This window comes from Sciurus vulgaris, assembly GCF_902686455.1.
Source record: "Sciurus vulgaris genome assembly, chromosome: 15".
Classification (NCBI taxonomy): domain Eukaryota; kingdom Metazoa; phylum Chordata; class Mammalia; order Rodentia; family Sciuridae; genus Sciurus; species Sciurus vulgaris.
In genome coordinates, this window is record NC_136476.1 from 83,246,520 (window position 1) to 83,274,505 (window position 27,986).

At 54.1% G+C, this 27,986-nt stretch overlaps 2 protein-coding genes and 1 long non-coding RNA gene across 5 annotated transcripts; 2 read left to right on the top strand and 1 right to left on the bottom strand.

Moving 5' to 3' along the window:
• Positions 1–2,120: 2,120 nt before the first annotated feature.
• Positions 2,121–6,602, top strand: CDK9 (cyclin dependent kinase 9). The gene is made up of 7 exons (XM_079112912.1): positions 2,121–2,834; positions 3,290–3,371; positions 4,092–4,182; positions 4,484–4,650; positions 4,767–4,938; positions 5,093–5,241; positions 5,679–6,602. The coding sequence occupies exons 1-7, from the start codon at positions 2,401–2,403 to the stop codon at positions 6,042–6,044; spliced, it is 1,461 nt and encodes a 486-aa protein (XP_078969038.1). The 5' UTR covers positions 2,121–2,400; the 3' UTR covers positions 6,045–6,602.
• Positions 6,603–9,336: 2,734 nt separating this feature from the next.
• On the top strand, positions 9,337–27,931 carry FPGS (folylpolyglutamate synthase). 3 transcript variants are annotated; one of them, XM_079112931.1, is made up of 15 exons: positions 9,337–9,634; positions 20,656–20,784; positions 20,873–20,926; positions 21,010–21,074; positions 22,665–22,779; positions 22,898–22,975; positions 23,083–23,144; positions 23,245–23,347; positions 23,657–23,734; positions 23,993–24,152; positions 24,233–24,322; positions 25,080–25,230; positions 25,335–25,410; positions 26,097–26,163; positions 27,097–27,931. In XM_079112931.1, the coding sequence occupies exons 1-15, from the start codon at positions 9,512–9,514 to the stop codon at positions 27,504–27,506; spliced, it is 1,761 nt and encodes a 586-aa protein (XP_078969057.1). In that variant the 5' UTR covers positions 9,337–9,511; the 3' UTR covers positions 27,507–27,931. The 3 variants fall into 3 exon arrangements, with proteins under 3 accessions (XP_078969057.1, XP_078969056.1, XP_078969058.1); XM_079112930.1 differs by lacking the exon at positions 9,337–9,634 and adding an exon at positions 19,302–19,479; XM_079112932.1 differs by lacking the exon at positions 9,337–9,634 and adding an exon at positions 19,573–19,711.
• Positions 13,249–19,113, bottom strand: LOC306645319. The gene is made up of 3 exons (XR_013759599.1): positions 18,258–19,113; positions 17,847–17,981; positions 13,249–15,741 (listed from the first exon to the last, which is right to left on the bottom strand). It is a non-coding gene; the product is annotated as an uncharacterized lncRNA (long non-coding RNA).
• Positions 27,932–27,986: the final 55 nt, after the last annotated feature.

Here is a 27,986-nt window from a genome sequence, read left to right on the forward strand (position 1 = left end):
CGGGCAGCTGGGCGGTCTTCCAGCCCACTTCTGATCACTTTTGCCTACCTACCCCAGCGGCTGCTGAGGGCCTGAGGCCTGAGGGGAAGTGGCTGGCAGATGTCAGGGTTCAGGTCAGGGATGCTAGGGTAGAGGTGACATCACCGGAAGCCTTGCTAAGGCTTCTGCTCACAGGACGTGACTTAGGGAGGGCTCAAGGGAAACAGGCAGCGGGCCCTAGCCCAAGTCTGATAGCGGAAGCCACCCAGACCTGTGGCAGATCCCCTTTCCGCAAGTCACACTGGTGCCCCTGTCCAGAGGCTCCACCCTGGCTCCGCCCCCAGCTCAGATGGGTGGGACCCTGACATTGGGAAAGTTCAGGTTTGGGCCAGACTGACCCTGTTCAAATCCCAGTATGGTCACTGGCCAGCTGTTTGACCCTGGCCAAGTGATGTCTGCTCTGAGGCTCAGGATCCTTATGTGCACAGTGGAGGTGAGAGCAGGGCCTGCCTCATATGGTTGAGTTACAACTGAGATAATTCCCACAAAGTAGTAAATGTAGAACTTGGACCATTTACTTTCCCTCAACAAATTGTAATTACAGCAATTATTATTTCTCCCTCCACCCCTGATTTAGCAACAGCCTTCCTGCTTCTAGTAAGTGATATACTCACAGAGCTGGTCCCAGATGGGTCGCTGACATGTGGCCCCACTCCCTAAAACCTCCACTTTGCCCTGTTTCTTGGCCTGATCCTCAAGACTCTCCTTGGCAGAGAAACAGGTTGCCCTTCCCCAGAATAGGAACTTATGGGGCATCAGGGTCACCAAAACCATTCTTGCCTCCTCAGGAGGAGGCTTTAAAGCCAAGCAGTGGGGTAAGAGCTAAGAGCCACCCTGAGGGTTTCCTGCACGGAGAAAGGTACTGGGTGGGGTGAGATTAGGGCAGCCCAGCCCTGAAGGCGGAGGGCTTGGGAAGCTGGGACACAGTAGGGAAACCCTGGGGCTGGGCTGGCGCCTGGGGGAGTGAACTGGAAAGAGCAAGTGTCACACTGAGGGTTTTCCTAAAGACAGTGGAAGGTCTCAAAAGGATTCGGCCCGAGCAGTGCAGGGGACAGACGGAGTGGTCTGACTGGAGGGCCAGGACTCAGGATTCCTCCATTAACAGGCTGGCGAGGAAAGGACAGATTGAAGGGTTGGATGCGGAGGAGGTAGAAAGGACAGCTTTGCGGGGCTGCTCAGTGGGGCAGAGCTGAAGGAAGGCTCAGGGGGCTCCTGGAGCTAGGAAGACGCTGGAGAAAGCGTAGGAGGATGGGCGCAGCGTGAGTGGTGGACGTGGTACCTGCGGGACAATATGCCTCAAAATCACTACTGTCCTCCTGGTCAGACTATAGATACGGCGGGTGACGACAGTCTTGTTCATATATGCGACCGGCTTCCTCACTGTGACCTTGGGCATAGGACCTCCCGTTTCTGGGCCTCAACGTCCTCTTCTGTAAAACGGGTTGGCGGTCCTGACTGGATTCAGGATTCTGCAGGAAGGCCGGCATTTCCTGAGCACACAGCGAGTGCTGGATCCGGGTGAGCCATTTTCGAGATGACTGACCCGGCGGGCTAGACCAGCTCTGGCGCAGTTTGGCGTAGGCGGGGATCTCGTGGGTCTGGTCCCTGCCTCCCAGAGAACCGAGGGTCCAGGGCTAGAAGGCCCCGGCGTTGCTCGCTCGCCGCCTCCAGTGTCGCCGCGCCCCCTGGCGGCCATCGGTTGCCATGTCAACGGCGGGTGGCGGGGGCCGGTGGAGGCGGCGGCTGGGGCCGTTCTCTCCTCCCAGGGCCGGAGGCCGCTCCCTCTGCGCCTCTTGCCTTCGCCTCTGGGGGGGCATACCCAGCCGGGGAGGAAGGGGGTCCCCGCAGCAGCGGGCCTGTGGGGGTAAACTGAGGCACGCGGCAGGGCGCCCCACGACCAGGTGTCGAGCGCGGGGCCCCACCTCCGAAGGCGGAGGAGGGGCCGCGGGCGGTGACGCGCCGAGGGCGGCCGGCGGGCAGCGAGCGGGCGGGCGGGCGGGCGGCAGCGGCGGCGGCGGCGGCAGGTGCGGCCGCGGAGGGTGGGAGGGAGGCGGGAGGGGGCGGGCAGAGGGGGAGGGGAGGGCGAGGTCGGGGCGCCTCCCCCTTTATAACGCGCCCCCTCCTGGGCTCTCCGGCCGCCTCCTCTTCGGCGCTTCCCGTATCGCCCCCTCGCCCGGCCGCCCCGGCCCGGGCCCGGCCAGGGAGCCCCCCAGGCCGCGGCTCGGGGGCCACCCCCCCGCCCGCCGCCCGCGCAGCCCCGCGGAGGCGGCGCCGTCGAAGGAGGAGGAGCAGGGCACTGCGGCTGGCCCCGGATCGGGCGCCAGAGCGGCAGCAGCTTCGGCAGCAGCGCGGCCCGAGCCGATGCAGCGGGACGCACCGCCCCGAGCCCCAGCCCCAGCGCCCCGGCTCCCCGCGCCCCCGATCGGGGCCGCCGCCAGTAGTGGCGGCGGCGGCGGAGGCGGGGGCAGCGGCGGTGGCGGAGGCGCCTCTGCAGCTCCTGCTCCCCCTGGCCTCCCGGGAACTACAAGTCCCAGGGGGCCTGGCGGCGGGCGGCGGCCGGAAGAGGCGGGGTGTGCGCCGCGAGGCCGGAAGTGGCCGTGGAGGCGGAAGTGGCGCGGCCGCGGAGGGGCCTGGAGCGCGGCGGCTGGACCCGGAGCGGCGGCTGCTGCGGCTGGGGGCGGCGGCGGCGCGCTGGAGGCGGCCATGGCAAAGCAGTACGACTCGGTGGAGTGTCCCTTTTGCGATGAGGTGACCAAATATGAGAAGCTTGCCAAGATCGGCCAAGGCACCTTCGGGTAAGGCTAGGCCCGGAGGGGCCGGAAGCCCTAAGCCTGCACCTATGGGGTCTTACTTCGGGGCGCCCAGGACGCGGCACGAGGAGGTCGGGAAGCCGCGGATTCCTGGGGTTGTTCCTTGGTCTCGCTAGGCCGCGCCGCAGCCCACCCCGACCCGACGGAGCCGGCTGGCGGGGAGGAGCCAGAGGCCGGGGGTTGGGGGCGGGGAGGGGTTGCAGAGAGGCTCCCCAGAGGGGAGCGGGATCCCTCCGAGAGATGCATCGGTGAAAGAAGGGCTCGAGGGGAGGGCGCAGAGGCTTGGGGTGAGACCAGAGGTGCCGGGTGGTGAAGTAGCCGCGTGCCAGCCCAGCCCCGCCAGGGAGTCTCATCTTTCCTGCAGCCCCTTCTCTCGCAAGGGAGGGGCAGGCCCTGCGGAATTGCTGATAAGCTCTCTTGGGTCTCCCTCCCCGCTGCAGGGAGGTGTTTAAGGCCAAGCACCGCAAGACCGGCAAGAAGGTGGCTCTGAAGAAAGTGCTGATGGAGAACGAAAAGGAGGGGGTGAGTACGGGTCTGGTGGGCAGGCCTGCCAGCCTCCAGAACACGGGGTTGGGTTCGCACCCTAGCGCTTCCAGGAGCTCTGTGCTGAGGCTCGGTTTAGACCTAATAGTTTGGAAATGTACATGTTGCAGGGAATTTGGCCTCTCTCTGAAATGTAATTCAAATGTTCTGAAGCATTAGGTGTTTCATTTTTAGGCAAATATGGTTGGGGCCAGGAGGGGGAGCTCACGCTTGCATGGTGTGCACGTTGGTTTTGCAAGTTAAGAAGCCTTGAAACACCTTTTCCTTAGCATTTAATTTTGTTTGAAGTAAAAGAATACAAGCACGTGGTTTTTAAAAGATGACCAAAGCTCAGGGAAATGTATTGAAAAAGAGTGTTCCCTCCCCCACCCCATTTTAGCTTTAGTCCTGCTTCCTAGGTACCTACTTCTTAGCAAAGAAAGTTTTATAATCTTACCAACAGGCGTAGAGCTAACATTTGAAGATTGAAAGCCATGTCCATTTAGTGATTGTAAAGTGTCAGTTCATTGTCTCAAACTGGCTTCTAGTGTGTGTAGTACTATTATACCCATTTTGCAGATCAGGTATCTGACACAGCTTATTTCAGACCACGGAGCATTAATCTGTCTCCCACCTGTGTCCCTTAGTGCAGACCTCAGGGCCAGTTCCTGTGGTTTATAGTACTCACTCTTGATGACTTCCTCCCTTTCTCTTACCCAGTTCCCCATTACAGCTTTACGGGAGATCAAGATTCTCCAACTTTTAAAACACGAGAACGTGGTCAACTTGATTGAGATTTGTCGAACCAAAGGTAAGTTGTTCAGATATTATGAGAAAATGAGGCTTAAACGGCTAAGGCTTTGTGCCTAAACTAGGTTCAGACATACGTGCTTTTTTCCCTGGTCCTTTCATTGGAGCTGGTGCTTCCCCAGGGCCTGCCACAGCACCCACCCAGAGAAGGCACACAGGAAATGTCTTACCAGTGAAGGAGCTTGTTAATAATTGCTTTGGAGGGCACAGGTGCCTGTGGGTTGGAAGGGGTGGGAACTGGTGGCAAGAGAATGAGTTGGTACACATTTTTTACCTTTTTCTTCCTGCCCTTTCTGCCTCAGCTTCCCCCTATAACCGCTGTAAGGGCAGTATATACCTGGTGTTCGACTTCTGTGAGCATGACCTTGCTGGACTGTTGAGCAATGTCTTAGTCAAGTTTACACTATCAGAGATCAAGAGGGTGATGCAGATGCTGCTCAATGGCCTCTACTACATCCACAGGAACAAGGTGGGCACCAGAGGTGGGAGGAGAGACCAAGGCATAAGCTGGCCACACTGCTCTGTGGGTGTGACTGAAGGACCCTTGGGACTCTGACAGAACCCTCACTCTTGTCCCCCTTGCAGATCCTGCACAGGGACATGAAGGCTGCCAATGTGCTCATTACCCGGGATGGGGTCCTGAAGCTGGCAGACTTTGGGTTGGCCCGGGCTTTCAGCCTGGCCAAGAATAGCCAGCCCAACCGCTATACCAACCGTGTGGTGACACTCTGGTACCGGCCTCCGGAGCTGTTGCTCGGTGAGGATTCCCGAGCGGGCAGGGGGGCAGGGGCCGGGCACCTACCCGGCACAGCCCCTCACTGCCAGGGCTTCTTGAGCCACCGGCCCTGGGGCTTTGAGTCTCAGGAGACCCTTGGGCTCAATGGGCCCTCCTGGTACGCTCTTCTTCCCAGGGGAGCGGGACTACGGCCCGCCCATTGACCTGTGGGGTGCTGGGTGCATCATGGCAGAGATGTGGACCCGCAGCCCTATCATGCAGGGCAACACGGAACAGCACCAGCTTGCCCTCATCAGCCAGCTCTGTGGTTCCATCACCCCTGAGGTTGGTGGCTAAGCTGAATGGCCCCTGGTACCTGTGGGTGGGGAGATCCAGATCTCCTTGGCAGAGCAGAACTGGGGATCGGAATCAGAGGAAAGCTCCTCTGCAGAGAGTGAGTGGCAGAGGGCCAGGGCTTGCTATGGAGAGCCTCCCGGGGGTGTGGCCTTCCTCTGACAAGGCGTTTGAGTTAGTGCTGGGTTTTCGTTTTTGTTCTTTTTTCTCTGTAAAAAACAAATATGCCTGTGTGGGGGTTGCACAGGTATTCCACGTGATTTGTGTCAAAGGGCCTGGCACTTGGTGTGTGCCACGTCTGTGGTGGCACTACTGCCATGGCCTTGCAGGGCTCCAGTTCTCTCTCAAGGGGCATCTGGGAGTGTCTGGGTTGTTTTGCCTCCAAACCCTGGCCCTGACCCACTCCCTCCTCAACCCCTGCTCCCCAGGTGTGGCCTAATGTGGACAAGTATGAGCTGTTTGAGAAGCTGGACCTGGTCAAGGGCCAGAAGCGGAAGGTGAAGGACAGGCTGAAGGCCTATGTGCGTGACCCCTACGCGCTGGACCTCATCGATAAGCTGCTGGTGCTGGATCCCGCGCAGCGCATTGACAGCGACGACGCCCTCAACCATGACTTCTTCTGGTCCGATCCCATGCCCTCAGACCTCAAGGGCATGCTGTCTACCCACCTGACGTCCATGTTTGAGTATCTGGCACCACCACGCCGGAAGGGCAGCCAGATCACCCAGCAGTCCACCAACCAGAGCCGCAATCCCGCCACCACCAACCAGACGGAGTTTGAGCGCGTCTTCTGAGGCCGGTGCCTGCGCGCTCCACCGGGCGCTGCTTCCGTTCTTCCTCTGCTTTGTGACTTGCATCGTGGAGATGAGGGCATTTGAGGTTTTTTCTCTAGCACACGTTTTATTTAATCTCCACCCTGGGTATTGGGAACAGCCAGCCGAGTGGACTGGAGTGGCGTGTTGCCCAAAAGGCAAGGAGGGCACTGGGGCCACCTTGCCCTGTTCTGGATTTCTGGATGGTGCCAGGAGGGTCTCCCATTACCCCAGGACAGGAAGTGGAGCTGGTGAGCCTCGAATGGTGACTTTCTAAGCGCTCCCAGCATGGTGGGAGGAGGGGACAGTCTCTTGCATCCCCAGCCCTCCTCTTGGGATGAGAAACTGGCGAGGGAACAGAGCCGCCTCGGGAACAGGCTGCTCTTGGCCTGACCCTCAGAGGCACTGAGGGTGGCAATAACTCTTGGTTTCTTCAATAGGAAAATTTTATCGTGTTTCTTTGTTGAGTTGTTCAGAGACATTCCTGGATGCAGTCTGATCAGTTACAATTAAAAGTTAACCCTTTTTTTTTTTAATCCAGTAAGTGGCGTGTGTTTTCTGCATTCAGACCCACAACTCTTACCCTGCGGTTAGGATTTGATTTGTCGAGGCGCTGAAAGTCTTGACTCTCCTCTTTGTTCCAGTTCATCTTCTCTCACGTGAGGACTTCAGTCTTACTTCTTCCCTCCTGGGTGCCTTCCAGATCCTTGGCATCCTGCTCTCAGAGGGCACGTGCTGTAGGGCCCCGCCACTCCTCTCCTTGGTGTTGGAGGAAGGAGTCTCGATGCCCTGGTGTGGGAAGTGGAGCAGGTCTCCTGAGCTGCTTCTGCAGTGGTGACCAGAGGCTCACCTGCGGCAGTTCACAGGCACGTTCAGACTGACCCAGGGTGCAGGGCTGCCGAAGGCCCTGGAATGACAGTAGGTCTGTAACTTCAGAGGTCCTTCGCGCTGCTGGGTAGAGGAGCCCTCAAAGAACGTGACCTGAGAGGATCACAGGCACAGGGAGGTGGCAGTCGCATGGATCTGGGTGGTGTGGAGGGGAGGGAAAAAACAGCTCTCAGTGACTGTGAGGACACAAGAGCTTGGCTGGGGTCCTCTGAGGAGCTGCAGGTTCCAGCAGGCACGTTCCCGGTAAGTTTTCTCGTACCACTGTAATCATGCCGTAAACATGCTAGCTTGAAGTGACAAGCTTATCCCGTGGGTTCTGGAGGCCAGAGGCCCTGACTCCATAGGTGTTGTCGAGGTTGGCTCCTTGGGGAGACTCTTGGATGCCTCCCAGCCCCTGGTGGCTGCCACAGTCCCTGGAATGCTTGAGCTTTTTCTGTTTTGGGCACCTGGGGTGAAATCCAGGGTGCTTTGCCACTGAGCTACGTCCCCAACCCTTTTTTATTTTTTTACTTTTTCGAGGGTTTTTCTCAGTTGTTGATCCTGCCTCCCAGCCTCCTGGAATGGCACCAGCCGTTTCCTCGTCGTCTTGTGGATGTGGCATCTTCTTCCCTCTGTCTCTCTTTCGAGGACTCTGGGCATCAGATTCAGGCCACACATTGGTATTAGCGTGACCTTATTGCAACCAATTACATCTACAGAAACCTTAATGGCTGGTGACCTGTTTTGAATGTGAGGTGACTAACGAGAACACTTAAGGGGCTGGCCCAGGTGAAATGTCTCCTGTAAAGGATGAAGTCCCCCCACCTTGTGCCGGGGATGGCGCCTCGGGTGTCGCGTGCTGGGCAAGTGCTCCGCCACCGAGGTACCCCACGAGCCAGGGTTCAGGTATGGCCCGGCAGTCCGCCTGTCAGTCTCAGGAGCAATTGCCGGTCTCCCTCCTGCCTCCCTCTGCAGCCTCAGTGGCGACATCCTTGTCAAGTGCCTTCCAAGGACCAGACCATTCGAGACTTGATAATGACTGAAAAAGCAGTTCCCACCTGCGGAACTCATTCTAACAGGTGCAAACTTGTCTATGGAGTAAATTCTATGGAAAAGGAGAAAGTGGAAGAAGAGAGGAGGAGGACGACTGAGCAGGTCAGGGCACCACGGGAGCAGAGACCCCGGGAACGGGCCGGGTGGCGGAGTCGCAGGAGCTATGAAGCCCTGAGTCTGCCCTCCTGTTTCTGTTCCCGTGTCTTCACTCTTGCAGTAAACCATATTTTAAGACAGTAGGCCCTAAGCCCTGGAGCTCCTGGCTCCAAGTTCACCCCAGTTCTCCCCAGAGTCCACCTCAGGGAGGAGCTGGGACTGCCTTAGCCCAAACACTGGTGTGACACGGGTGCCGTCCCCCTCTTGAGGGAAACGTGTGACTCGGAATAAAAGTGCTGCCGCGGCAGAGCCTGTGGGGCTTTCCTCTTGTTCCAGCACACGCTGGGATACAGCTGGGCGACTCAGGTCGGCTGGGCTGAACGTGGGGAAGGCATTTCACCAGCTCATTTGCGGGTTTTTTCCCCCCTTTGGGATAACAAAATTGTATTTTTAAAAAGGTTTTACATGTTCTTTTTAGTTACAGATGACAGTAGAGTGCATTTTGACATCGTACATACGTGGAGCATAACTCCCCATTTTTGTGGTTGTGCATGACATGGAGTTCCCCTGGTCGTGTATTCATATATGAATATAGGAAAGCGATGTCCGATTCATTCTACTGTCTCTTCCGTTCCCATCCCCCTCCTTTTCCCCCACTCCCCCGTCCGATCCACTCCCCGCCTCCTGCCAGTTGTGAGTCAGCATCCACATATCCAAGAGAACATTCAGCCTTTGGTTTTTTGGGATTGGCTTATTTAACTTAGCATGATAGTCTCCAGTTCCATCCATTTAATTCTTATGGCTGAGTAATATTCCTTTATGTGTTGCCTGCAGGTGCTCTTAATGTCACCATGCAGTGCAGACCAGGACTGGGTTTTGTGTTCTGGCTTCTTTTGCCCAACATGGTGGAACAAGGCCTCCTCCAGCTGACTTGGACTCTTAAGTCAAGGACACCCCATGCCCTTGCTGGACCTGTGTCCCATCCTCCTCTGGCAAGGCAAGAGCAAAATGGGCCCTCATGAAGAGGAGGTGAGCGTGTCGAGGAGGAGGGCCCAGAGCTCCCTCCCCAGCCCCCTGCCGGGTTGGAGGTCTCCCAGGTACATCCCCCTCCTACCCACCTCACCTCTAACCTCTGCCTGGTTGCTATTTAACTCTACAAAGATTCCGCAGTTAGGAAACCAGCCAGCTCTGACTGGGATATCCCTGGGCTGATTCCAGGAGGAGGGCAGGAACCTATCAGGTTCATCCCTCTCTGCAGCCTGGAAAGGCCAGAACCGTCCCCAGGCCCATCAGGGTAGGGGAGGCCATGGAGTCCCCAAGCTTGCCCTTCGCTCTCTGGCTCAGCCAGGCTCACAGTCCCTGCTGATGGCCTGGCAGAGGTGTTTACACCTGTGAGTCCCCTCACTCCGGGGAGGGGAGCAGGAAACCAAGGGATGAGAGGTGCCAGGTCCCTGCCCACGTCGTGGCCAGTAGCTGAGAAGTTCTGGTGGGAAGTGACCATGGACTGGCAGGGCCCATCCAGGTGTCCTCCAGTGATCCAAGCTGCCTCCTTCCAGGTAGGTGAGCCGGTGACTGAGGCAAGCGCCTCACCTTGCTGAGCCTGCTTCCTACAGTGGGCCCAAGTAGCCCCCGGGTTCAAGGGCTGTCAGTTGCAGTGACCGCAGGCCCCAGGGGGAGGTGTGACTGGACAGTGGGGATGGCCAAGGTGTGCTTGGGGAAACAGAGAGGTTTCCGGAGAGTGGGCCATTATTTCCTGTGCTTTTTGGCAGGGAGGTCTAGAGGAGGGCACGACTGGGCCATCTGGAGGCCCAAAGCATAGCCCTGGCACTGTTCTCTGCAGTCCCTGGAGGTGCACAGCTTGACACATGGGGATATGGGGCTCCCAGGACGGGAGCCTGGGTGGGAGCCAGAGAGCTGCCCTTGGACTTTGTGCTCAGCATGAGCAGAGACCAGCTGGGATGGAAGCCCAGGCTGGGCCACAGGGGCCCCAGAGGGGAGGGCTGGATTCACCGCCTGACAGACACCAGACATCTTTCCCCAGCCTCGTTCCCTCCTCTGTAGGGGAGGAGGCACTGGCTTCCTCGAGGCTGCCACCCCTGAAGCTCTGGCTATGAACACCAGTGCTGGGGCCCAGGCAGGCAGTGGAGGAGAGGTGGCCCGGACGGCCATGGTTTGGGAGTGGTGAACCAGGCCACCTCACTGTAGAGCCCCAGAGAGGTAAAGTGACAGCCAAGGACACAGGATGGGACATTTTCAGCAGGAGATCCTCTGCCTCCCTCAGCAGGAGAGAGATCTGAGGGCACACCCCAGGGGCTGGGGAGCGTTGGCACCTCCTGGGGCTTCTCATCAGCTGTGGGGTCTCCCTCCAGTAAGAGCCAGCTCAAGGCCAGAGCCCTGTTGACCAGGTGACCCCAGTCATCTTCCCAGGAACAGTCTAGGTGGGAGTAGGGACAGGATTGACCTGGGACTGGAGCCTGGGGCCTGGGACCTGATGTTACAGACTAAATGACTAAGCCACTCTTGCTATCAGGCCTTTTTGTCTGCCTGAGAAATGGGTCTCGGAATACATCCTTCCTCCGAGGGGCAGCATGAGGGTTAACCGAGGTGATGTGTGCAATGGTCTCAGCATGGTGCTGTCTAGGAAGAACTCAAATTAAAAACAGTAGCCAGGGGTCCCAGCCTGATCAGAGGCCTGGGATCAGTAGCCACTGAAGTCAATCAAGAGCTGGGTTTAAGCTGAATCTTTGCTCTGCCGTTTGCCTGCTCATGACCTTAGTAGGTGATCCTTCTCTGGTTTTGTTTCCTCACATATGAAATGGGGAAGTTGTGCCAGGGTTTAGCACCTGGCGTGGAGGAGACACAGAATTTTTTTTTTTTTTGTACTAAGAACTGAACAAAGGGGGTACTTAACCACTGAGCCACATTCCTTTTTATTTAGAGATGGTCTTGCTAAGTTGCTGAGGCTGGCTTTGAACTTGCGATCCTCCTACCTCAGCCTCCCAAGCTGCTGGGATTACAAACGTGCACCCCTGCGCCTGGCAAACACAGTAGATTTTACACTCTGGGTAGCGGATACCAAAGACAGTCTGTGCTTCAAGGATGAGATAACAAATTGGAAAAACAATTCCATTTTTTTTTTCTCTGAAACTTGGTAAGACAGCTGCCCTCAGATTTGAACAGAGGAGGTCTCCACCAGCTCAGTGCTCAGGTCCCTGGGGAGGAAGCAAGACAGAAGTGAGGCTTTCTATGGCCTAGCCAGCTGCCAGCCATACCTGGTTCCAGGTCAGTTCTGGCCCCTCAACACTGCCACCCAGTATTGTAGAAATGGGTTCTTTTTTAAACTAGAAGAAAATTTATAAAATACAAGTAAGTAAAGGGCAGATAAAAGTCACCTCTAGACTTGGGCACGATGGTGCACACCTTAGCAAGGTCCTCAGCAACTCAGGAGGCTGAGGCAGGAGGATTGCATGTTTGAGGCCAGCCTCAGCAACTTAGGGACTGTCTCAAAATGAAAAAATCAAAGGAGCTAGGACTATAGCTCAGTGGTAAAGCACTTTTGGGTTCAATCCCCAGTGCTGAAAAAAAAAAAATAGTCTCCTCTAGTCACTACCGATAGCTAATCACTGTCAACACTTAGAGAATACTTCCAGGCTATTTTCTCAATAATAATTACTCTGACAGGTAATGTCCATGCTATTCATCACTAGGCTTATTCTATAAACAGTGTTTTTTTTTTTTTTTTTTTCCCTTGGGTACTGGGCATTGAATCTACCACTGTGTGTATGCTGGATAAGTACCCTACCACTGAACCATGTTTCCAGCCCCCCGTGTTTTTATACCATAATTCATAACACTTTTTGTTGTTTTCGTTTTCTTGCAGTACTGGGGAATAAGTCCAGGGGGCACTTGACCACTGAACTACATCCCCAGATTTAAAAAAATAATTTTTTTATTTTTTAATTTTATTTGTTCTAATTAGTTGTACATGACAGTAGAATACATTTATACATTTTGATAGATCATACATAAATGGAGAGTAATCTCATTTTTCTGATTATACAAATTGCAGGATCACATGGGTCATACATGTATGTGAGGTCATAATATCTGTTTCACTCTACTATCATTCCTTCCCCCATACCCTTTCCCCTCCCTTCACTCCCCTCTACTTAATCTAAAGTAACTCTATTCTTCCCTATCCTCCCCTACTTATTGTGAGTTAGCATCCCCATATCAGAGAAAACATTCAGCCTTTGGTTTTTTGGGTTTGGCTTGAAATCAATTACCATGATATTCTCTAACTTCATCCATTTACCAGCAGGTGCTAGAATTTCATTCTTCTTTAAAGCTAAGTAATATTCTATCATATATATATATATATATATATATATATATATATATATACACATACACACATATGTACCACATTTTCTTTATCTAATCGTCTGTTGAAGGGCATCTAGGTTGCTTCCATAGTTGTTTAGCTATTGTGAATTGAGCTGCTATAAACATTGATGTGACTGCATCAATGTAGTATTTTGATTTTAAGTCCTTTGGTATAAACTGAGGAGTGGGATAACTGGGGTCAAATGGTGGTTCCATTCCAAGTTTTCTGAGGAATCTCCAAACTGCTTTCCATAGTGGTTGCACCAATCTGCAGCCCCACCAGCGATGTAGGAGTGTATGTTTTTCCCCTCGTTCTCACCAACATGTATTGTTGCTTGTATTCTTGATAACTGCCATTCTGATTGGAGTGAGATGGAATCTTAAGAGTAGTTCTGATTTGCATTTCTCCAATTGCCACAGATGTTGAACATTTTTTCATATGTTTGTTGATTGATTGCATATCTTCTTCTGTGAAATGTGTTCAGTTCCTTAGCTCATGTATTGATTGGGTTATTTGGTTTTTTAGTGTTAGGTTTTGTGAGTTCTTTATATAATCTAGAGATTAATGCTTTATCTGAGATGCATGTGGTAAAGATTTTCTTCCAATCTGTAGGCTCTCTTCACATTTATTGTTTCTTTTGCTGAAAAGAAGCTTTTTAGTTTGAGTCCATCCCATTTATTGAATCTTGATTTAACTTCTTGCGCTTTAGGGTCTTGTTGAGGAGTCAGGTCCTAGGCCAACGTGGTGAAGATCTGGATCTGCTTTTTCTTCTAGTAGGTGCAGGGTGAGAGATAAGGGTTTAATTTCATTTTGTTACATGCGACTTTCTAGTTTTCCCAGCACCATTCGTTGAATACATCTTTTCTCCAGTGAGTGTTTTTGGCACCTTCATCTAGTATGAGATACCTGTACTGATGTGGCTTTGTCTCTGTGTCTTCTATTCTGTACCATTGCCAAGACTTTTCTTTCTTTTTATTTAAAGGCAGGGTCTAGCTAAATTGCCCAGCCTGTTCCCAAATTGCTGGGATTACAGGTGTGCACCACCACGACCTGTTCATAACACACATTTAAAAGAAAAAAAAGAGTTTATTTTGAAATGTCAACACCACCACATGGTTCAAAAAGGTACAGGGGCTGGGGCTCTAGCTCAGTGGTAGAACACTTGCCTACCATGTGTGAGGCACTGGGTTTGATCCTCAGTACCACATAAAAAAATAAATAAATAAAATAAAGGTATTGTGTTCATCTACAACTAAAAAAAAAATCCAAAAGGTACAAAGGAGTCAGGCATGGTGGCACATGTTTATAGTCCAGTCTACTTGGGAGGCTGAGGCAAGGGATCGCAAATTCGAGGCCAGCCTGGGCAATTTAGTGAGACTCTTTCTCACAAATGAACTAGGGCAGGGCACAGTGGCCCACGCCTGTAATCCCAGTGGCTCAGGAGGCTGAGGCAGGAGGATCACGGGTTCAAAGCCAGCCTCAACAATTTAGGGAGGCCCTAAGCAACTCAGCGAAACCCTATCTCTAAATAAAATATTTAAAAACTGAACTATATCATCAGCTGGGGATGTGGCGAGTGGTTAAGCACCCTGGGGTTCAATCCCCAGTACCTCTCCTCCTCCAGAAAAAAGAATCCACTTTTCCACTCATTCCATTGGCAAGTGCAGTCTGTTCAGGAGGAGATGAGGAAACTGGTGGCTGGGCGACACCTCTGGCTGCCAGAGGGCGACACCCCTCTCTGGAGGACAGTGTGGCACTATGTATGGAAATGTCAAACACAAATCACCTTTGACCCAGCAATTGCACTTCTTGGAACTTATCCTTTGGCTGCAAGAAACAATGAGGGTAAAGTTACCTGTGAACCCTTGATGGCAAAACATTGCCAATGACCTGGGCATCCACTCGTGGGAGACCAGTGCGACATGCAGCAGTATTGCACACCATGGAGTGCCACGTGGCTTCAAAAACACGAACCAGTCAGCGAGGGAGCTCTTGTGTACTGACCCAGTTCAGAATGAGGTCCTGGATAAAGGCTGTGGAGGGCTGGGGAGGTAGCTCAGCGAGAGAGCGCTTGCCTAGCATGATCCCAGCACCATAAAAGTGTAAAAAAGGGTTATGGGCTGGATGTGGGGCAGGGGGCGGGGCACACCTGTATCCTAGCAGCTAAGAGGCTGAGGCAGGAAGATTGCAAGTTCAAGGCCATCCTCAGCAACTTAGCAAGGCCCTAAGCAATGTAGTGAGACCCTGTCTCAAAATAAAAGTGGGCTGGGGGCTGGGATTGTAGCCCAGTGGCAGAGCGCCTGCCTAGCACACGGGAGACACTGGGTTCAATTCTCAGCACCACGTGTAAAGAAATAAAATAAAGATCCATCAACAACTAAAATTTTTTTTAAAAAAAATGGGCTGGAGATGTGGCTCAGTGGTTAAGCTCCCCGGGTTCAATTCTTGGTACAAAAAAAAAAAAAAAAAAAAAAAAAAGATTTTATGGAAAAAACACAGGACAGACTCACCTATCCACATTCTGTTACTATCTATCAGCATAAAAGGGAAATTAACACATATTTGTATTTGCTCGGAAATGCATAAAATACCTCTAGAGAGATCACAAGAAACTGCTAGTATTGATTGCTTTGGGGGAAGGAATCAGGATGCTCAGACTTGGGCTCCCAGGAAGGAGGTTTTTTGCTTGCTGCACAAAATTTTGAAACTTTGACTATTTGAATGATGTATTATATATGCAAAAATATTAGAACTGAAAGACAAAAAGAAAAATGTTTAACGAGGAAAAGAACAGAAATCCGTTCCACCCCACTTCTCACCCTGAAATTTCACACTTAAAAGTGTCCCAGCATTTCTGGGCAGGTGGCCACTTGGGAGGCTGAGGTAGGAGGATCACAAGTTCGAGGCTAGCCTGGGCAACTTATTCAGACCCTGTCTCAAAATTAAAACCCAGGATCCAATCAATCCCCAGGACCACACACACACACACAATTCCCAGCATCACTCTGAAAATCATCCTCAGAAACTATGGAATGAACAGGGGTCCATAGGATGGTGACCTACCTGACCAAAAGCCGTGGCCTTCACTTATAATTTCCCTGCAAAACTGGGATGATACCAGTTTGGCTCTCAAGAATTTTCAGTGCTGTTTCTTGTCCTTTATGTCTACTTGTTTCTAAGTAAAGCTGAGATCTGTAGCTCAAGGAGACAAACTGTTGGCACTGTATTCACCTGTTCCAGAGAAGCCCTGTCAGAGGGGAGGCTTGATCCTGACTTCTTTGCTCAGGGCAGGAGGAAAGGAAATCAATTAAGCATCAGAGTCAGTAATGTAGAGAGGGCGAGGTGCTGTGCACATGTAATCCCAGTGACTTGGGAGGCTAAGGCAGGAGGATTGCAAGTTGGAGGCCAGCCTCAGTGATTTACAGAGACCCCATCTCAAAATAAAAACTAAAAAGCAGGTTGGGGTTGTAACACAGTGGTAGAGCGCTTGCCTAGCACACAAGGCACTGAGTTCAATCCTCAGCACCATATAAAAATAAGTAAATAAAACAGCTGGATGTGGTGGCACATGCCGGTAATCCCATTGACTCAGGAGGCTGAGGCAGGAGGATCACAAGTTCAATGCTGGCCTCAGCAACTTAGCAAGGCAACTCAGTGAGACCCAGACTCTACATAAAATACAAAAAAAGGACTGAGGGTGTGGCTCAGGGGTTAAGTGCCCCTGAATTCAATCCCTGAACCAAAATAAATAAATAAATAAATATATTGTGTCCATCTACAACTAAATTTTTAAAATTTTTTTTTTTTAAAATATAAATTAAAAAAAAACAAAAAAAACAAAAACAGCTGAGGATATAGCTCAGTGGTAGAGTCCCCCTGGGTTCAATCCCTAGAACCAAAAACAAAAAAAGGCAAAAGGAATGTAGACAAGCCCCACCTTCCACCTTGCTTCAGAAGAGGAAGTCTGCTTCTAGCATCTCATTCTTGGAGGAACGATCTACAGTCCAGTGTCACCTCCTTCGGTGCAGAAAAAATACTTGCCGTACAGAGGACAGAGTTGACACTAATGTCTGTGATTTCACTTATTAATTTTGCTGTCCCAGGGATTGAACCCAGCACCTTGTGCATGTTAGGCAAGTGCTCTATCACTGAGCTACATTCTAGCCCTTTTTATTTTTTACTTTTTTATTTTAAGAAAGGATCTCCCTAAGTTGTTGAGGCTGGCCTTGAACTTGCTATTATTCTTCTGCCTCAGACTCCCTGGGATTGCTGGGATTGCAGGTGTGCTTCACCATGCCTGACCCCAAAACATGTTTTTATAATTGACAAGGAGGTGACAAACAGATGTTAGAAAAAAGGGCCAAAGACGAGTGAGGCAGGTACTGTAATAGACAAATCAAAAGACGCCCAAGTTTGCCACAGTCAGGCAGATACATGGAGACCATGAGGTGGGACTGTCCGCCCAGGGGCCTGGGGTCCTCCTCACACACAGTTGTTGGGATGCACAGGTTCCTACATTGGAAGAAAGGAGTGCAAACATCCTGGACCAACCCTCGCACTCCATGCACTCTGACGCTTAGAAATAAAAGTGCCCGGATGCAGATGCCTAGTCACAGCAGCAAAAGAAGCAAAACACTCACGGCAGAGGGAACGCCCTTCAGCAGGAGTTAAGGTTTGGATGTAAGGTGTCCCCCAAAGCGCACGTGTGAGACAATGCAGGCAGGTTCAGAGGAAAAATGACTGGGTTATAAGAGCTTAACACAATCAGTGATTTAATCTCCTGATAGGGATTAACTGAGCGGTAACTGAAGTGGTGGGCGTGGCTGGAGGAGGTGGGCATTGGGGCGTGGCTTTGGGGTATACCTTTTGTATAAGGAGAGTGGAGACTTTCTCTGCCCCCTGATCACCACCGGAGCTGCTTCCCTCACTCTTCTGCCATGATGTTCAGCCTTACCTGGGGCCCCTGGGGAAGGGAGCTGGCCTTTTAGGGACTAAGACCTCTGAAACCGTGAGCCCTCAAAAAAACCGTTCCTCCACTACAGTTGTTGTGGTCGGGTCCTTAGTCACAGCAGTGAAAAAAAAAAAAAAAAAAAAGTGGGCAAGTGTGGGGCCTGACTGCCACTAAAAACACTGAGCTTGCAGTGTCCCTAGGGAGGCAGGGAGAGGGTCATAGAGACTGAGAATAAGGTCTGGGGCCACACTTAGAATCTTTTTTTTTTTTTTTTTTTTTTTTTTTTTGGGTGCTGGGGATCGAACCCAGGGCCTTGTGCTTGCAAGGCAAGCACTCTACCGACTGAGCTATCTCCCCAGCCCCCACGCTCCAAATCTTGATTTTGTGACTTGAATAAGTGACTGCACTTCCTCCGTCTGGGTTTCCTCACCTGTGTAGCAAGGATGATGAAGATGCGCGTACCTATGTCATAGGGTTGAGCTGAGGATGACATGAGCAACCAGGTCGACGGTGTTTAGAACACGTTCTGGTCCAGCACATGTCTAGAAGATTCCCTATAAGCTTACTGTTGAATAAGAAAATTAAGAGGCATCAAAATATTGCATCAAGACCCTAAAGATGTCCAGCGTGTTTGTGATTTAATGAGCCTAGAAAATTATGGGATGCACGTACTTGGCTGTCAGTAAGAGTTACTCAAGAAGGAAGTGTGTGCTGGGGGAGGATAAGCAAAAGAAAAGTGTTTAAAGCTTCGTATTATGTTTATGCAGCTATTAAATAACGTGCATGTATATGTACAAAGTTTCAATGATTAAACAAGAAGGAAACCAAGATAAGAAAGTACCTCTCTATCCCCCGCAGAGACCCTGGGGTGCCAGCAGTGTGCGAAGGGCAGAAGCCCCGCCAGTGATGGGCTCTTCCCCAAACATCACTTGCTTATTTCAAATCAAACAGGCTCTGATAAATATTTACCCCAATGCAGGAAGGAGGGAGGGAGGGAGCGGAAATCTGAAGGATGGTCTTTGATCTAGGGATTTTCCCTCTCCCTATCCCAGCCTCAACTGTCATAAGGATTGCACCATGCCACGTTTTCATGCCAGCACAAATGGGGGTCCTCCTCACCCATAGTTAGGAAGGATTATTGCTTACCCCACACCCATGCCTCTCAAATCCGTTCTCCACACTGCAACACAGCCCCAGGGCGCTTCCAAAGTACAAATCCGATCATGTCCTTCCTCCATAAAACCATTTTAATGCCATCAAATTCAATCCAAATTCTGTATGAGGCTGACTCTGCAGAAAATCTAGCATCCGGGTACTGGGAGCAGCCTGGTGAAAGCGCCCAATTCTCTCTTCGATCTTCGGTTTTCACACACGTTTCTCTGTTTGCCCACACACCCAGCTTCGGCTGGGACGTCGCTTCCTCCAGGAAGCCTTCCAAGACCCTTAGGGTCGGTTAGGGGCTCTAACACTGTAGAAGCCCGGGCTTTGATTGTCAGGTACGTGAGGCCAGAGGTCGCATCCCTAGTGCCAGCCTGCCTGAGTCCGGGCATTTAGGGATCGGAATTCGGTGACCTCCACAAGGTGTCCGCCAGCTCTGTCATTTGATCCCGGTCGGGAGCAGGGGCTGAGGGTTGCTGACTGGGACTGGCTATTTCGGGACGTGCAGCAGGGTCCTTCGGAGGGTGGTGACGACAGGAGTGCGTATCCCTTTAAAAGAAAGGCGGCGGGGGCAGCGCCCCTCGGAAGCACCCGGGAGCCGCCGGGCGCCCGGGGTCCGGCCCCACGCCGGGACGGCTGCAGGAAGGCGCCGATTCCTATTGGTGCAGAGGGGGTCTCGGGCGGCGCTGATTGGCCGAGGGCAGGGGCGCGTCAGGGCGGGGCGGGGCGTTTCCCGCCCCGGCCTAGCTGTCCCGCGCACCGGGACTATGCCGTGGGCGCGGAGCCACCTGCGCGCGGCTCTGTCCCTGGCAGCTGTGCCTGCGCGTGGTGCAACGCCCGAGGGCGCGGCGCGGCGGGGGTTGAGCGCGTGGCCGGCGCCGCAGGAGCCCGGCATGGAGTATCAGGTAGCTGGTGGGCCGGCGGGGGGCGGTAGCGCAGTGACACGTGGGCCGGGCCTGAGCCGCACAGCATCCGGGCTCCGCCAGCAGAAGGGGAAACCCGCAACCTGGGACAGGGGGACTCCGGGGGCGGGGACAGGGAACAGAAAGTCGGGCCCGGGTCGCCGAATCTGGGAATTCTTAGGCTGTTAGTGCCCGGCATTGGAGAAGGAAGGGACGTTGGTGATAAGATCGTGAGGTCTGGAGGCGCAGCTGGGTCTCAGGGAATAACAGCAACCCCGTCAGCTGGGTGGAGGAAGCAGGGGGAAAGAATTCGAGAATTCAGACTTGAAAGATCCGGGAGTATGGATCTGGGGATGATGTCCCTGGGATTCAGAAGGTTAGGGACCCAAGGACCTGTAATTGTGGGGCAACCTGGAATCCGGAGCTGTGGAGGGCCCAAGAATCTGGAAAACAGGGAACGTCTGCAGGTGCTGTTCCAGGAGCTAGTTACCAGAGACCAGAACCTAAGGCCTTGCAGGCTGGTACCACTGGTTTGAGAGGACTGGGGCCTCCAACCCACCCATGAAGCCTCGAGGGCAAGAGACACTGGGTCTGAGACCTGAGGGGAAATAAACAGCACCCCTATTCCCAGTGCCCTTGTAGCCTCTCCAGATGTGGTATCTACCTGCCCCTTCTGATGGAAGACCCTGCTCTTCTCCACCTGGTTGCTTCAGGCAGCTGTGCCTGGGTCAGAATGTGGAACTCCAGAGTCCTCGGGGTTGGGTGTAGTAGACTCCTGCAGGAATTCCAGAATTCTAAGATCCTAGCATGCAGTCTGGCCTGAGCCCAGTAGGGGCCAATATCTGGGTGGAGGGAATTTGGGCCAAGCCCAGAGTATGAGGGCAAAGGCCTAGTGGATTAAGGTCTAGAGAGCCAGAGCAGGAAGCAAAGCTGGTTCCGTTAGTCCTGCCACCCTCTCTGCCTGGCACTCCCTGGGTGGGGTTGAACTGCCCCAGGCTCCCTTTACCAGAGCTGGAAAGATGCCACTGCTCTCTCCCCATTGCTTAACCTACAGGCTTGGGCAGAAGGGCTGTCATGGTAGGCCTAGGACCCTGGCTTGGCCAGTGGTATGCTGGGTGCTTCTGCCCCTAAGGACCCTTAGTGAACCTAAACCTGCTACCCGGGGACTGTGATTGCCAGGATGCTGTGCGCATGCTCAACACTCTGCAGACCAATGCCAGCTACCTGGAGCAGGTGAAGCGCGAGCGGGGTGATCCTCAGACACAGCTGGAAGCCATGGAAGTGTACCTGGTACGGAGTGGGCTGCAGGTAAGGAAGGAAAAACCTGTGACCACTCTTGACCCCCATCGTCTGAGATTGCTGTGACTGATGTGGGGTCCTCATCTCTCTGTTCCAGGTGGAGGACCTGGACCAACTGAATATCATCCATGTCACTGGGACCAAGGGGAAGGTGAGGGACAGGACCCATGGGTAGGTGTCCACTTGGTAGGCTTGTGGCGTGGGGCCTGTCCACATAATATCTCTTCTTTCCAGGGCTCCACCTGTGCCTTCACTGAGCGTATCCTCCGGAATTATGGCCTGAAGACAGGATTCTTTAGGTAACCGAGTTGTGGAGGGTTGTGTCTCCTAGCTCTCTGGGGAACTGTGGAACAAGGGTGAGGTAATCCCTAGAAGGTCGGCTGCATGTCCCTCTGCCCAATATTTATTCATTCAACAAACATTCACTTAGTACTTACCATACTGGTCCAAGTTTATAGCAGGCGTTAAGTTTTACAGTGAAAAAAGTTGGGGGAGGCACTGTAACTGCAGTGTGTAACATGGGCTAGGGATACGGTCCAGTGGAAGAGGGTTTGCCGAGCGTGTATAAGGCTCCAGGTTCAATCCCCAGTACCAGAGGGGCTGAGGGCGAAGGATGAAAGAAATGGAGAGAAGAACTCAGTACGAGAGGGTCTTTGAGGATTCAAATCCAGCACGCATCATTTAGTGATGTGCCTAACATTGAGTGTTAGGCAGTTTTGTTGTGTGAACACCATAGATGGACTTGCATTAGTCAGCTTTGCATCATCATGACCAAAACTCCTGACAAGAACAACTGAAAGGGGGAAAAGTTTATTTGGGCTCATGGTTTTGAAGGTTTCGGTTCTTGCTCGGGGCCTGAGTGAGGCAGAACATCATGGCAGAAGAGCATGGCATAGGACAGCTGTCAGTTCTTGGAAGCCAGGAAGCAGAGAAAGGGAGAGAGAATGAGCAGGGAGAAAATAAACCCCTCCAGGCACACCCAGTGATACCCTGCCCCTAAGTAGGTCCTGCCTTCTAGTAGTCCGTTCAGCTATCAATGGATTAATCCAGTAAGTGGATTAATCTACTGATGAGGTCAGAGCCCTCACGATATAATCTTGCCTAAAAGCCCTACTGCTGAACCTTGCTGTACTGGGGACCATGCTTTCAACACTTTAGCTTCTGGGGAGACGTCCCAGATCCAAGCCCATAACAGTACTTACACAAACTAAGAGCTCTGTGATGTCACTAAAGGATATAATCTTACAGGACCACTGCCATATACGTGGCCTATCATTCATCACAATGTTACGTGATCCCCTGCCCTACAAGGCAATGATCTGTCTTCTAAAATGACATTTTTGGGTAAAAATCCTAACCATTGACTTGGGGCCATATGGCCTTGTGGCCAACCCAGAGAGGTGGCATAACCATGGAAGAATGGGCCTTTCCTTGAGGTCAGAAAGACAGACACGGTGTAGCAGAGGGACTGGCTGGTATTTGATGGGGAGAGCAGGGGACTTTTGGAGCCCTCGAACGTGCTGGACCAGGACGGCAGTGAGGGGCCTTTCCCTCCCTCCCGAAGGTGGTTTCTTAGTTGACCTGTGAAGGAGGGGCCAGGTCAGGTACAGGGAGTACAGGCGCCAAGGCCTGGAGACAGGAAGGGGAGGATGGGGGCGGGAGGGACGGGCAGGGAGAGGTGAGGTACGGAGCCCAGTGACGTCAGCGCAGCAAGGGCCTGGGAGGATGTGGCAGGGAACCGGTCTCTCCTGAGGGCCCCAGGAGCCTTGGGATGCTCTTCAACAGGGGAGTGACGTGGTCAGATGTGTCTTCCCAAAGACAAGTTTGACAGCAGGGCCGGGGAAGGCCCTGGGCTCGGAACAGGGTCCTGATGACCCGTCTCCCGGCAGCTCTCCCCACCTGGTGCAGGTGCGTGAGCGGATCCGCATCGATGGGCTGCCCATCAGTCCTGAGCTCTTCACCAAGCACTTCTGGCGCCTCTATCACCGGCTGGAGAAGACCAAGGTGCCCGTGCTGGAGGGCTGCTGGGTGGGCAGGGGAGGGGCGCTGCACGTTCTAAGACCCCATCATCCCAAAGCAGGGGCTGTGGGGGTCGGATCCCTAACATGCTTCTGTGCCACAGGATGACAGCTGTGTCTCCATGCCGGCCTACTTCCGCTTCCTCACGCTCATGGCCTTCCACGTCTTTCTCCAAGAGAAGGTGCGTGCCCCTCCCAGAAGGCTGTCTGAGGTGTCGGAGACAGGAACCTCACAGGCTGGGACTCCTGGTCCCAGGTGGCATCCCGCCATGCCATTGGTTTTCTGCAGGTGGACCTGGCCGTGGTGGAAGTGGGCATCGGCGGGGCTTACGACTGTACCAACATCATCAGGTGAAGGCGGCTCCTGTGGACGGGAGTGGGGCCAGGAACCAGGCCTTATCTGCTGCTGATGGCTCAGGGCCAGGCATCATGACCCTTTTGTCTTCTGCAGGAAGCCTGTGGTGTGCGGAGTGTCCTCTCTTGGCCTCGACCACGTCAGCCTTCTGGGGGACACAGTGGAAAAGATTGCGTGGCAGAAAGGGGGCATCTTTAAGGTGATCAGGCAGCCGGGGGTAGGGGAGGTACACGGGAGGCCTGGCTCTGGCTCTCAGGTTCGGAGGAGTGGGCTGGGACAGGCCCTTTGTGTCCTGACTAGGACAGGTCCTGGCCATTAGCAGGGTCTGGGTTCTTGTCCAGTCGCCACAGTGTGACTAGAGCAGGTCGAGCCCCTCCCTGGCTTCAGTCTCCCCACTGAAACCTGAGGGACAGGAGCCTGAACAGCAGCTCAGACCCAGCTCTGTGTGGGCCGGAGAGGGGAGGTGGAGGACCCTCGGCAGCCATCTCACTCTTCCTGGCCCGTGCAGCATGGCGTCCCTGCCTTCACCGTGCTCCAGCCGGAAGGTCCCCTGGCTGTACTGAGGGATCGAGCCCAGCAGATCTCAGTGAGTCTGATGCATCAGGCGGCGGCAGGGTGGGGTGTGTCTGAGCCGGCTGGACAGGCGCTTTCCCCGGGGGGACCTGAGTTTGCTCCTGTGTGCAGCGAGCGAGCTGCCTCTCCTGTGCAGCTGCTGGTCCCCTGGAGCACAGCTGGGTTCTGGGAGCAGGGCTCGGTGGGCCCTGATGGATGGGGGCTGGGAGGGCCTTCTGGGCAAGGGGGTGGTGGCGACTCTGCTGACCACCTGCTGCCCATCTCCCTGCAGTGTCCTCTCTACCTGTGCCCACCACTGGAAGCCCTAGAGGAAGGGGGGCCGCCGCTGACCCTGGGCCTGGAGGGAGAGCACCAGCGATCCAATGCGGCCTTAGCTTTGCAGCTGGCCCACTGTTGGCTGCAGCGGCGAGACCAGCAAGGCGCGTGGCCTGGTGAGTGGGCAGGCAGGTGGGCGGTGCGTGGGAGCCTGCCCCAGGGGGTCCTGAGTCTCTGGGTCTCACACACTCCACAGGCATCGGGAAGCTGAGGGTGTCTAGGCCAAGCGTGCCATGGCCGCTGCCCCTGGCCCCCGTGTTCCAGCCTACGTCCCACATGCGGCATGGTGAGTTGGACCTTCCTGCCCAGCCAAGACCACCTCGTGTCTTCGTGCCCCTTGAGCTGTTTCTTTTGGTTTCCTGTTTGGGAGGTCACTTCGAGAGGGTACCTAAGGGTCAGTACCTCCCTGACTTTGAGGTCATGAATCTCTCTGAGCCCAGGTTTCCCATTTGCCAAATGATGATGCAGGACCCCCTGCCAAGGCCTGCTGTGAGGACGCACTGAGGTGACATCCTTAAGGTGCTGAGCCCAGGCCCGGAGGATGTGGGCCAAGTGCCCAGCCAGTGGTGGCTGCTGCCCCTGTCATTGTTGTCCTCATCAGGCCATGAGGTCCTTGAGGATGATAATGCCATCTGTTTTTTGTCCCCCTAAAAGCCCTCAGTGCACAGCAGGTGCTCATGCTGTCACACCCTTCCAGCAAATAATGTCATCGTGCCTCTGTGTGCCAGGCCAGCTGTCAGGGGTTAGTGACAGTCCTGGAGCAGGTCTCAGACCACACCCTAGCCCCAGCACTGGCCCTGTGAGCTCAGGGCTCTCCAGCTGTCAAGTGGAAATAGTTACGGTAGCAGCCCCTTCTTGGGGGCCTGGAAGATTCCACCAGGTGAGGCAGACCAAGCCCCAAACCCACCAACTGGCACCAGTAAGAGGCTCTTGGGCTGATGCCCTTCAATGGTGGCTGTGGGGACAGTGAGCTTGGTGTCTGTGCAGAGCTGAGGACTAGGGTTGGGGAGGATCCCCGAGCATTGCCTGCCTGCCTCTGCCAGGGCTTCGGGACACAGAGTGGCCAGGCCGGACACAAGTGCTGCGGCGGGGGCCCCTCACCTGGTACCTGGACGGGGCGCACACCACCAGCAGTGTGCAGGCCTGCGTGCGTTGGTTTCGCCAGGCCCTGCGATGCAGTGAAAGGCCCAGCTGGTGAGGAGGGGCAGGGCAGGGGCGGGGCCCTGGGAAGGGCTGGGGTAGGACTGCAGAGAAGGGACTGGAGGTCCTGTTCCGACCCTGGTCTGTCTCTGGTGCAGTGGGCCCGAGGTGCGAGTGTTGCTCTTCAACTCCACTGGGGACAGGGACCCGGCGGCCCTGCTGAAGCTGCTGCAGGTGAGGGGCCGGTTGGGCGGGGTTTCTGGCAGCTCAGCAGCTGTGCTTCTGGCCATGTGACCCTGTGGGAACCTGATTCCCTCAGCTCTGTTCCCTTTCCCCGAACTGTGCTGAGGATCAAATGTGAAAGGAGGGCCACGTGGTGGTTAAAGGTGCAGGCTCTGGACTCACAAGACAGGCCCCCATAGCCACTGCCATATGATCCTGGACAAGGCACGGCATTTTCCTGAGCCTCAGCTTGCCTCTCAGGAAATGGGGTTGCCACTAAGGTACCTCCTCTGGGGAAATTGGGGTGACCACAGCCCGTCAAGGCTGAAGTGGCTTTTAGGGATCATCTGCCATTTCGCAGACGCGGAAGCTGAGGCTGTTCATATCCAGAACTTTGTCTATTTGTGCAAGGCTCTTTTCCCTGGATTTGGGGCCTGCGCCCCAGCTGGGCAACCTTCAGCAAGTGCCTGCCCAGGCCTCCTTCCCCCATCTGTGCAACAGGCGGCGCCCTGCCAGAGGCCAGACAGGGTACATGGAGGCAGATGGAAGTGGCATTGGTGCCACGGCTGGGTGTCTGCAGTGTCACTCTAGCTCAGGGCGGGGCAGCACCTCTAGACAGCTTGAGTGGCAGGTGGAAGTCGGGGTGGGTGACATCCCCTCCAGAGTGTGATGCCATGTCTTTCTTCTTGGCCTTCAAGCCCTGCCAGTTCGATTATGCTGTCTTCTGCCCCAACCTGACAGAGGTGGCATCCACAGGCAATGCAGGTGAGAGGTGACAGATGTGGTCCCGGGGGCGGGCAAGGGGCTGGGGGCACTGAGGTGGACTGCTCTGGATGATGTGAGGACAGGGGGCTTCCCGACTGCAGGTTGGATAGCAGGTAGATTTGTTTTTCCATATAAGTACCCTCTGGTACGTTTTGAATTTGTGTCACATAGCTGCAATAGTGAAAAAGAATGGTCAGGGAGAATACTTTTCAAAATGCAAGTTTTACTGCCCAGTGTGATGGTTATTAATGTCTTTTTCCTTTTGTGGTGGTGGGGAATGAACCCAGGGCCTCATGCATGCTAGGCAAGCACTCTACCACTGAGCCGCATCCCCAACCCCGGTTACTGAAATTAATTTAATTGGCCTCAACTTAACCCGTATTTGTTACTTTAAATGAAAAAGAGTAGATTAGAAAAATATCAGTGTGCATCACATGAAGTAAAGGTAGATAGTTTGGTGAAGAGTCTGTTCTAGGATTATACATAAATATGTGAATAATGGGTTGCCATTTAGAATGATTTTTTTACTGCACATTATGGTTTTAAAAAGTTTGAAATATTGTAAAAAATACAGTTCTCCAGGCCCTGCATCAAACTGGGGAAAGTTCTGGAATCTGTATTTTTTAACCAGCTTCCCCAGAAATACTTAGGCCCTCCTGGACATTCATTGCAGAGGAGGGTCGCGAGGTGGGGAGAGATGGAGCTGAGAGGGCAAAAGCTTCTGGCTGGCTCCCAGCCCTGGAAAGTTCGTTGAACTGGCCTGGGCCGCAGGTCCCTCGCTGTGGGGACCACTAGCAGAGTCTGCTGCCGTGGCGTGTGTACCGAGCCTGGTGCTAAACTTAGGTGCGCAGCATGTACTCTCCCCTTTCTCCTGTCACAGCCCCACTCCCTGTCCCCGTCCCCCTCACTGACATGCCTGTCCCTGCACCCCAGACCAGCAGAACTTCACGGTGACGTTGGACCAGGTGCTGCTCCGCTGCCTGGAGCACCAGCAGCACTGGAGCTGCCTGGGTGAGGAGCAGGCCAGCCGGGGCCTCTGGAGCCCCTCCAGCCTGGAGCCCCGAGGGCCAGCACCCCTGCAGCTGGTGCCCCACCGGCCCCACCCCTGTGGCACCAGCTCCCTCGTCTTCAGCTGCATCTCCCACGCCTTGCAGTGGATCAGCCAAGGCCGGGACCCTGTCTTCCAGGCTCCTAGTCCCCCGAGGGGTCTCCTCACCCACCCCATGGCAAGCAGCGGGGCCAGCATACTGCGTGAGGCTGCCGCTGTCCACGTGCTGGTCACAGGCAGCCTGCACCTTGTGGGCGGTGTCCTGAAGCTGCTGGAGCCCTCCTTGTCCCAGTAGCCACTGTGGTGGGGCTGGAGGTGGGAGCCTCCCACGCCTGCCCTGCCTTGGCTCCATGAACTTACACCAGGTGCCTTTTGATTTCTGCTTTCTTGATTCTGAGACTATCCCAGGCTGTGGAGTTGGACTGCAGAATGTCCTCGGTCTCTGAGGCTGTGCCTTGCTTGCAGCCCGGACAGCAGGGCTTCCCAGGGGCCTGTCTTAGGAGGCCTGCAGCCCAGCCCACTTCCCCTGCCACCCCGCCTGCCACCTGGCTCATACCCAGCTCATTGAGTGAGCTGCCTGGCCGTGCTTAGGGAATTGCCTGGGGCCGGGCAATAGATTCCCTTCTCCCAGGGCCTCTGGGGAAGGAGAGCCCTTGCCTTGAGCACCCTGGGAAAGAGCACGGCTGGAGTGAATTAAAGCCTGTTTTTAAATGGAAAAACGTTGGACGGGCTCTTCTAGTTACCTTATCAGACAACAGAGGGCTGGGGCTGCAGC

Excerpts from the sequence above, each read along its gene's own strand:
- CDK9 (XM_079112912.1), top strand. The coding sequence starts at position 2,401 with ATGCAGCGGGACGCACCGCCCCGAGCCCCAGCCCCAGCGCCCCGGCTC. Across the intron at positions 2,835-3,289 it reads ATCGGCCAAGGCACCTTCGG|GGAGGTGTTTAAGGCCAAGC; the intron begins GTAAGGCTAGGC and ends TCCCCGCTGCAG. Across the intron at positions 5,242-5,678 it reads GTGGTTCCATCACCCCTGAG|GTGTGGCCTAATGTGGACAA; the intron begins GTTGGTGGCTAA and ends CCTGCTCCCCAG.
- FPGS (XM_079112930.1), top strand. The coding sequence starts at position 19,342 with ATGCCGTGGGCGCGGAGCCACCTGCGCGCGGCTCTGTCCCTGGCAGCT. Across the intron at positions 22,976-23,082 it reads ACGTCTTTCTCCAAGAGAAG|GTGGACCTGGCCGTGGTGGA; the intron begins GTGCGTGCCCCT and ends GGTTTTCTGCAG. Across the intron at positions 23,348-23,656 it reads AGAAAGGGGGCATCTTTAAG|CATGGCGTCCCTGCCTTCAC; the intron begins GTGATCAGGCAG and ends TGGCCCGTGCAG.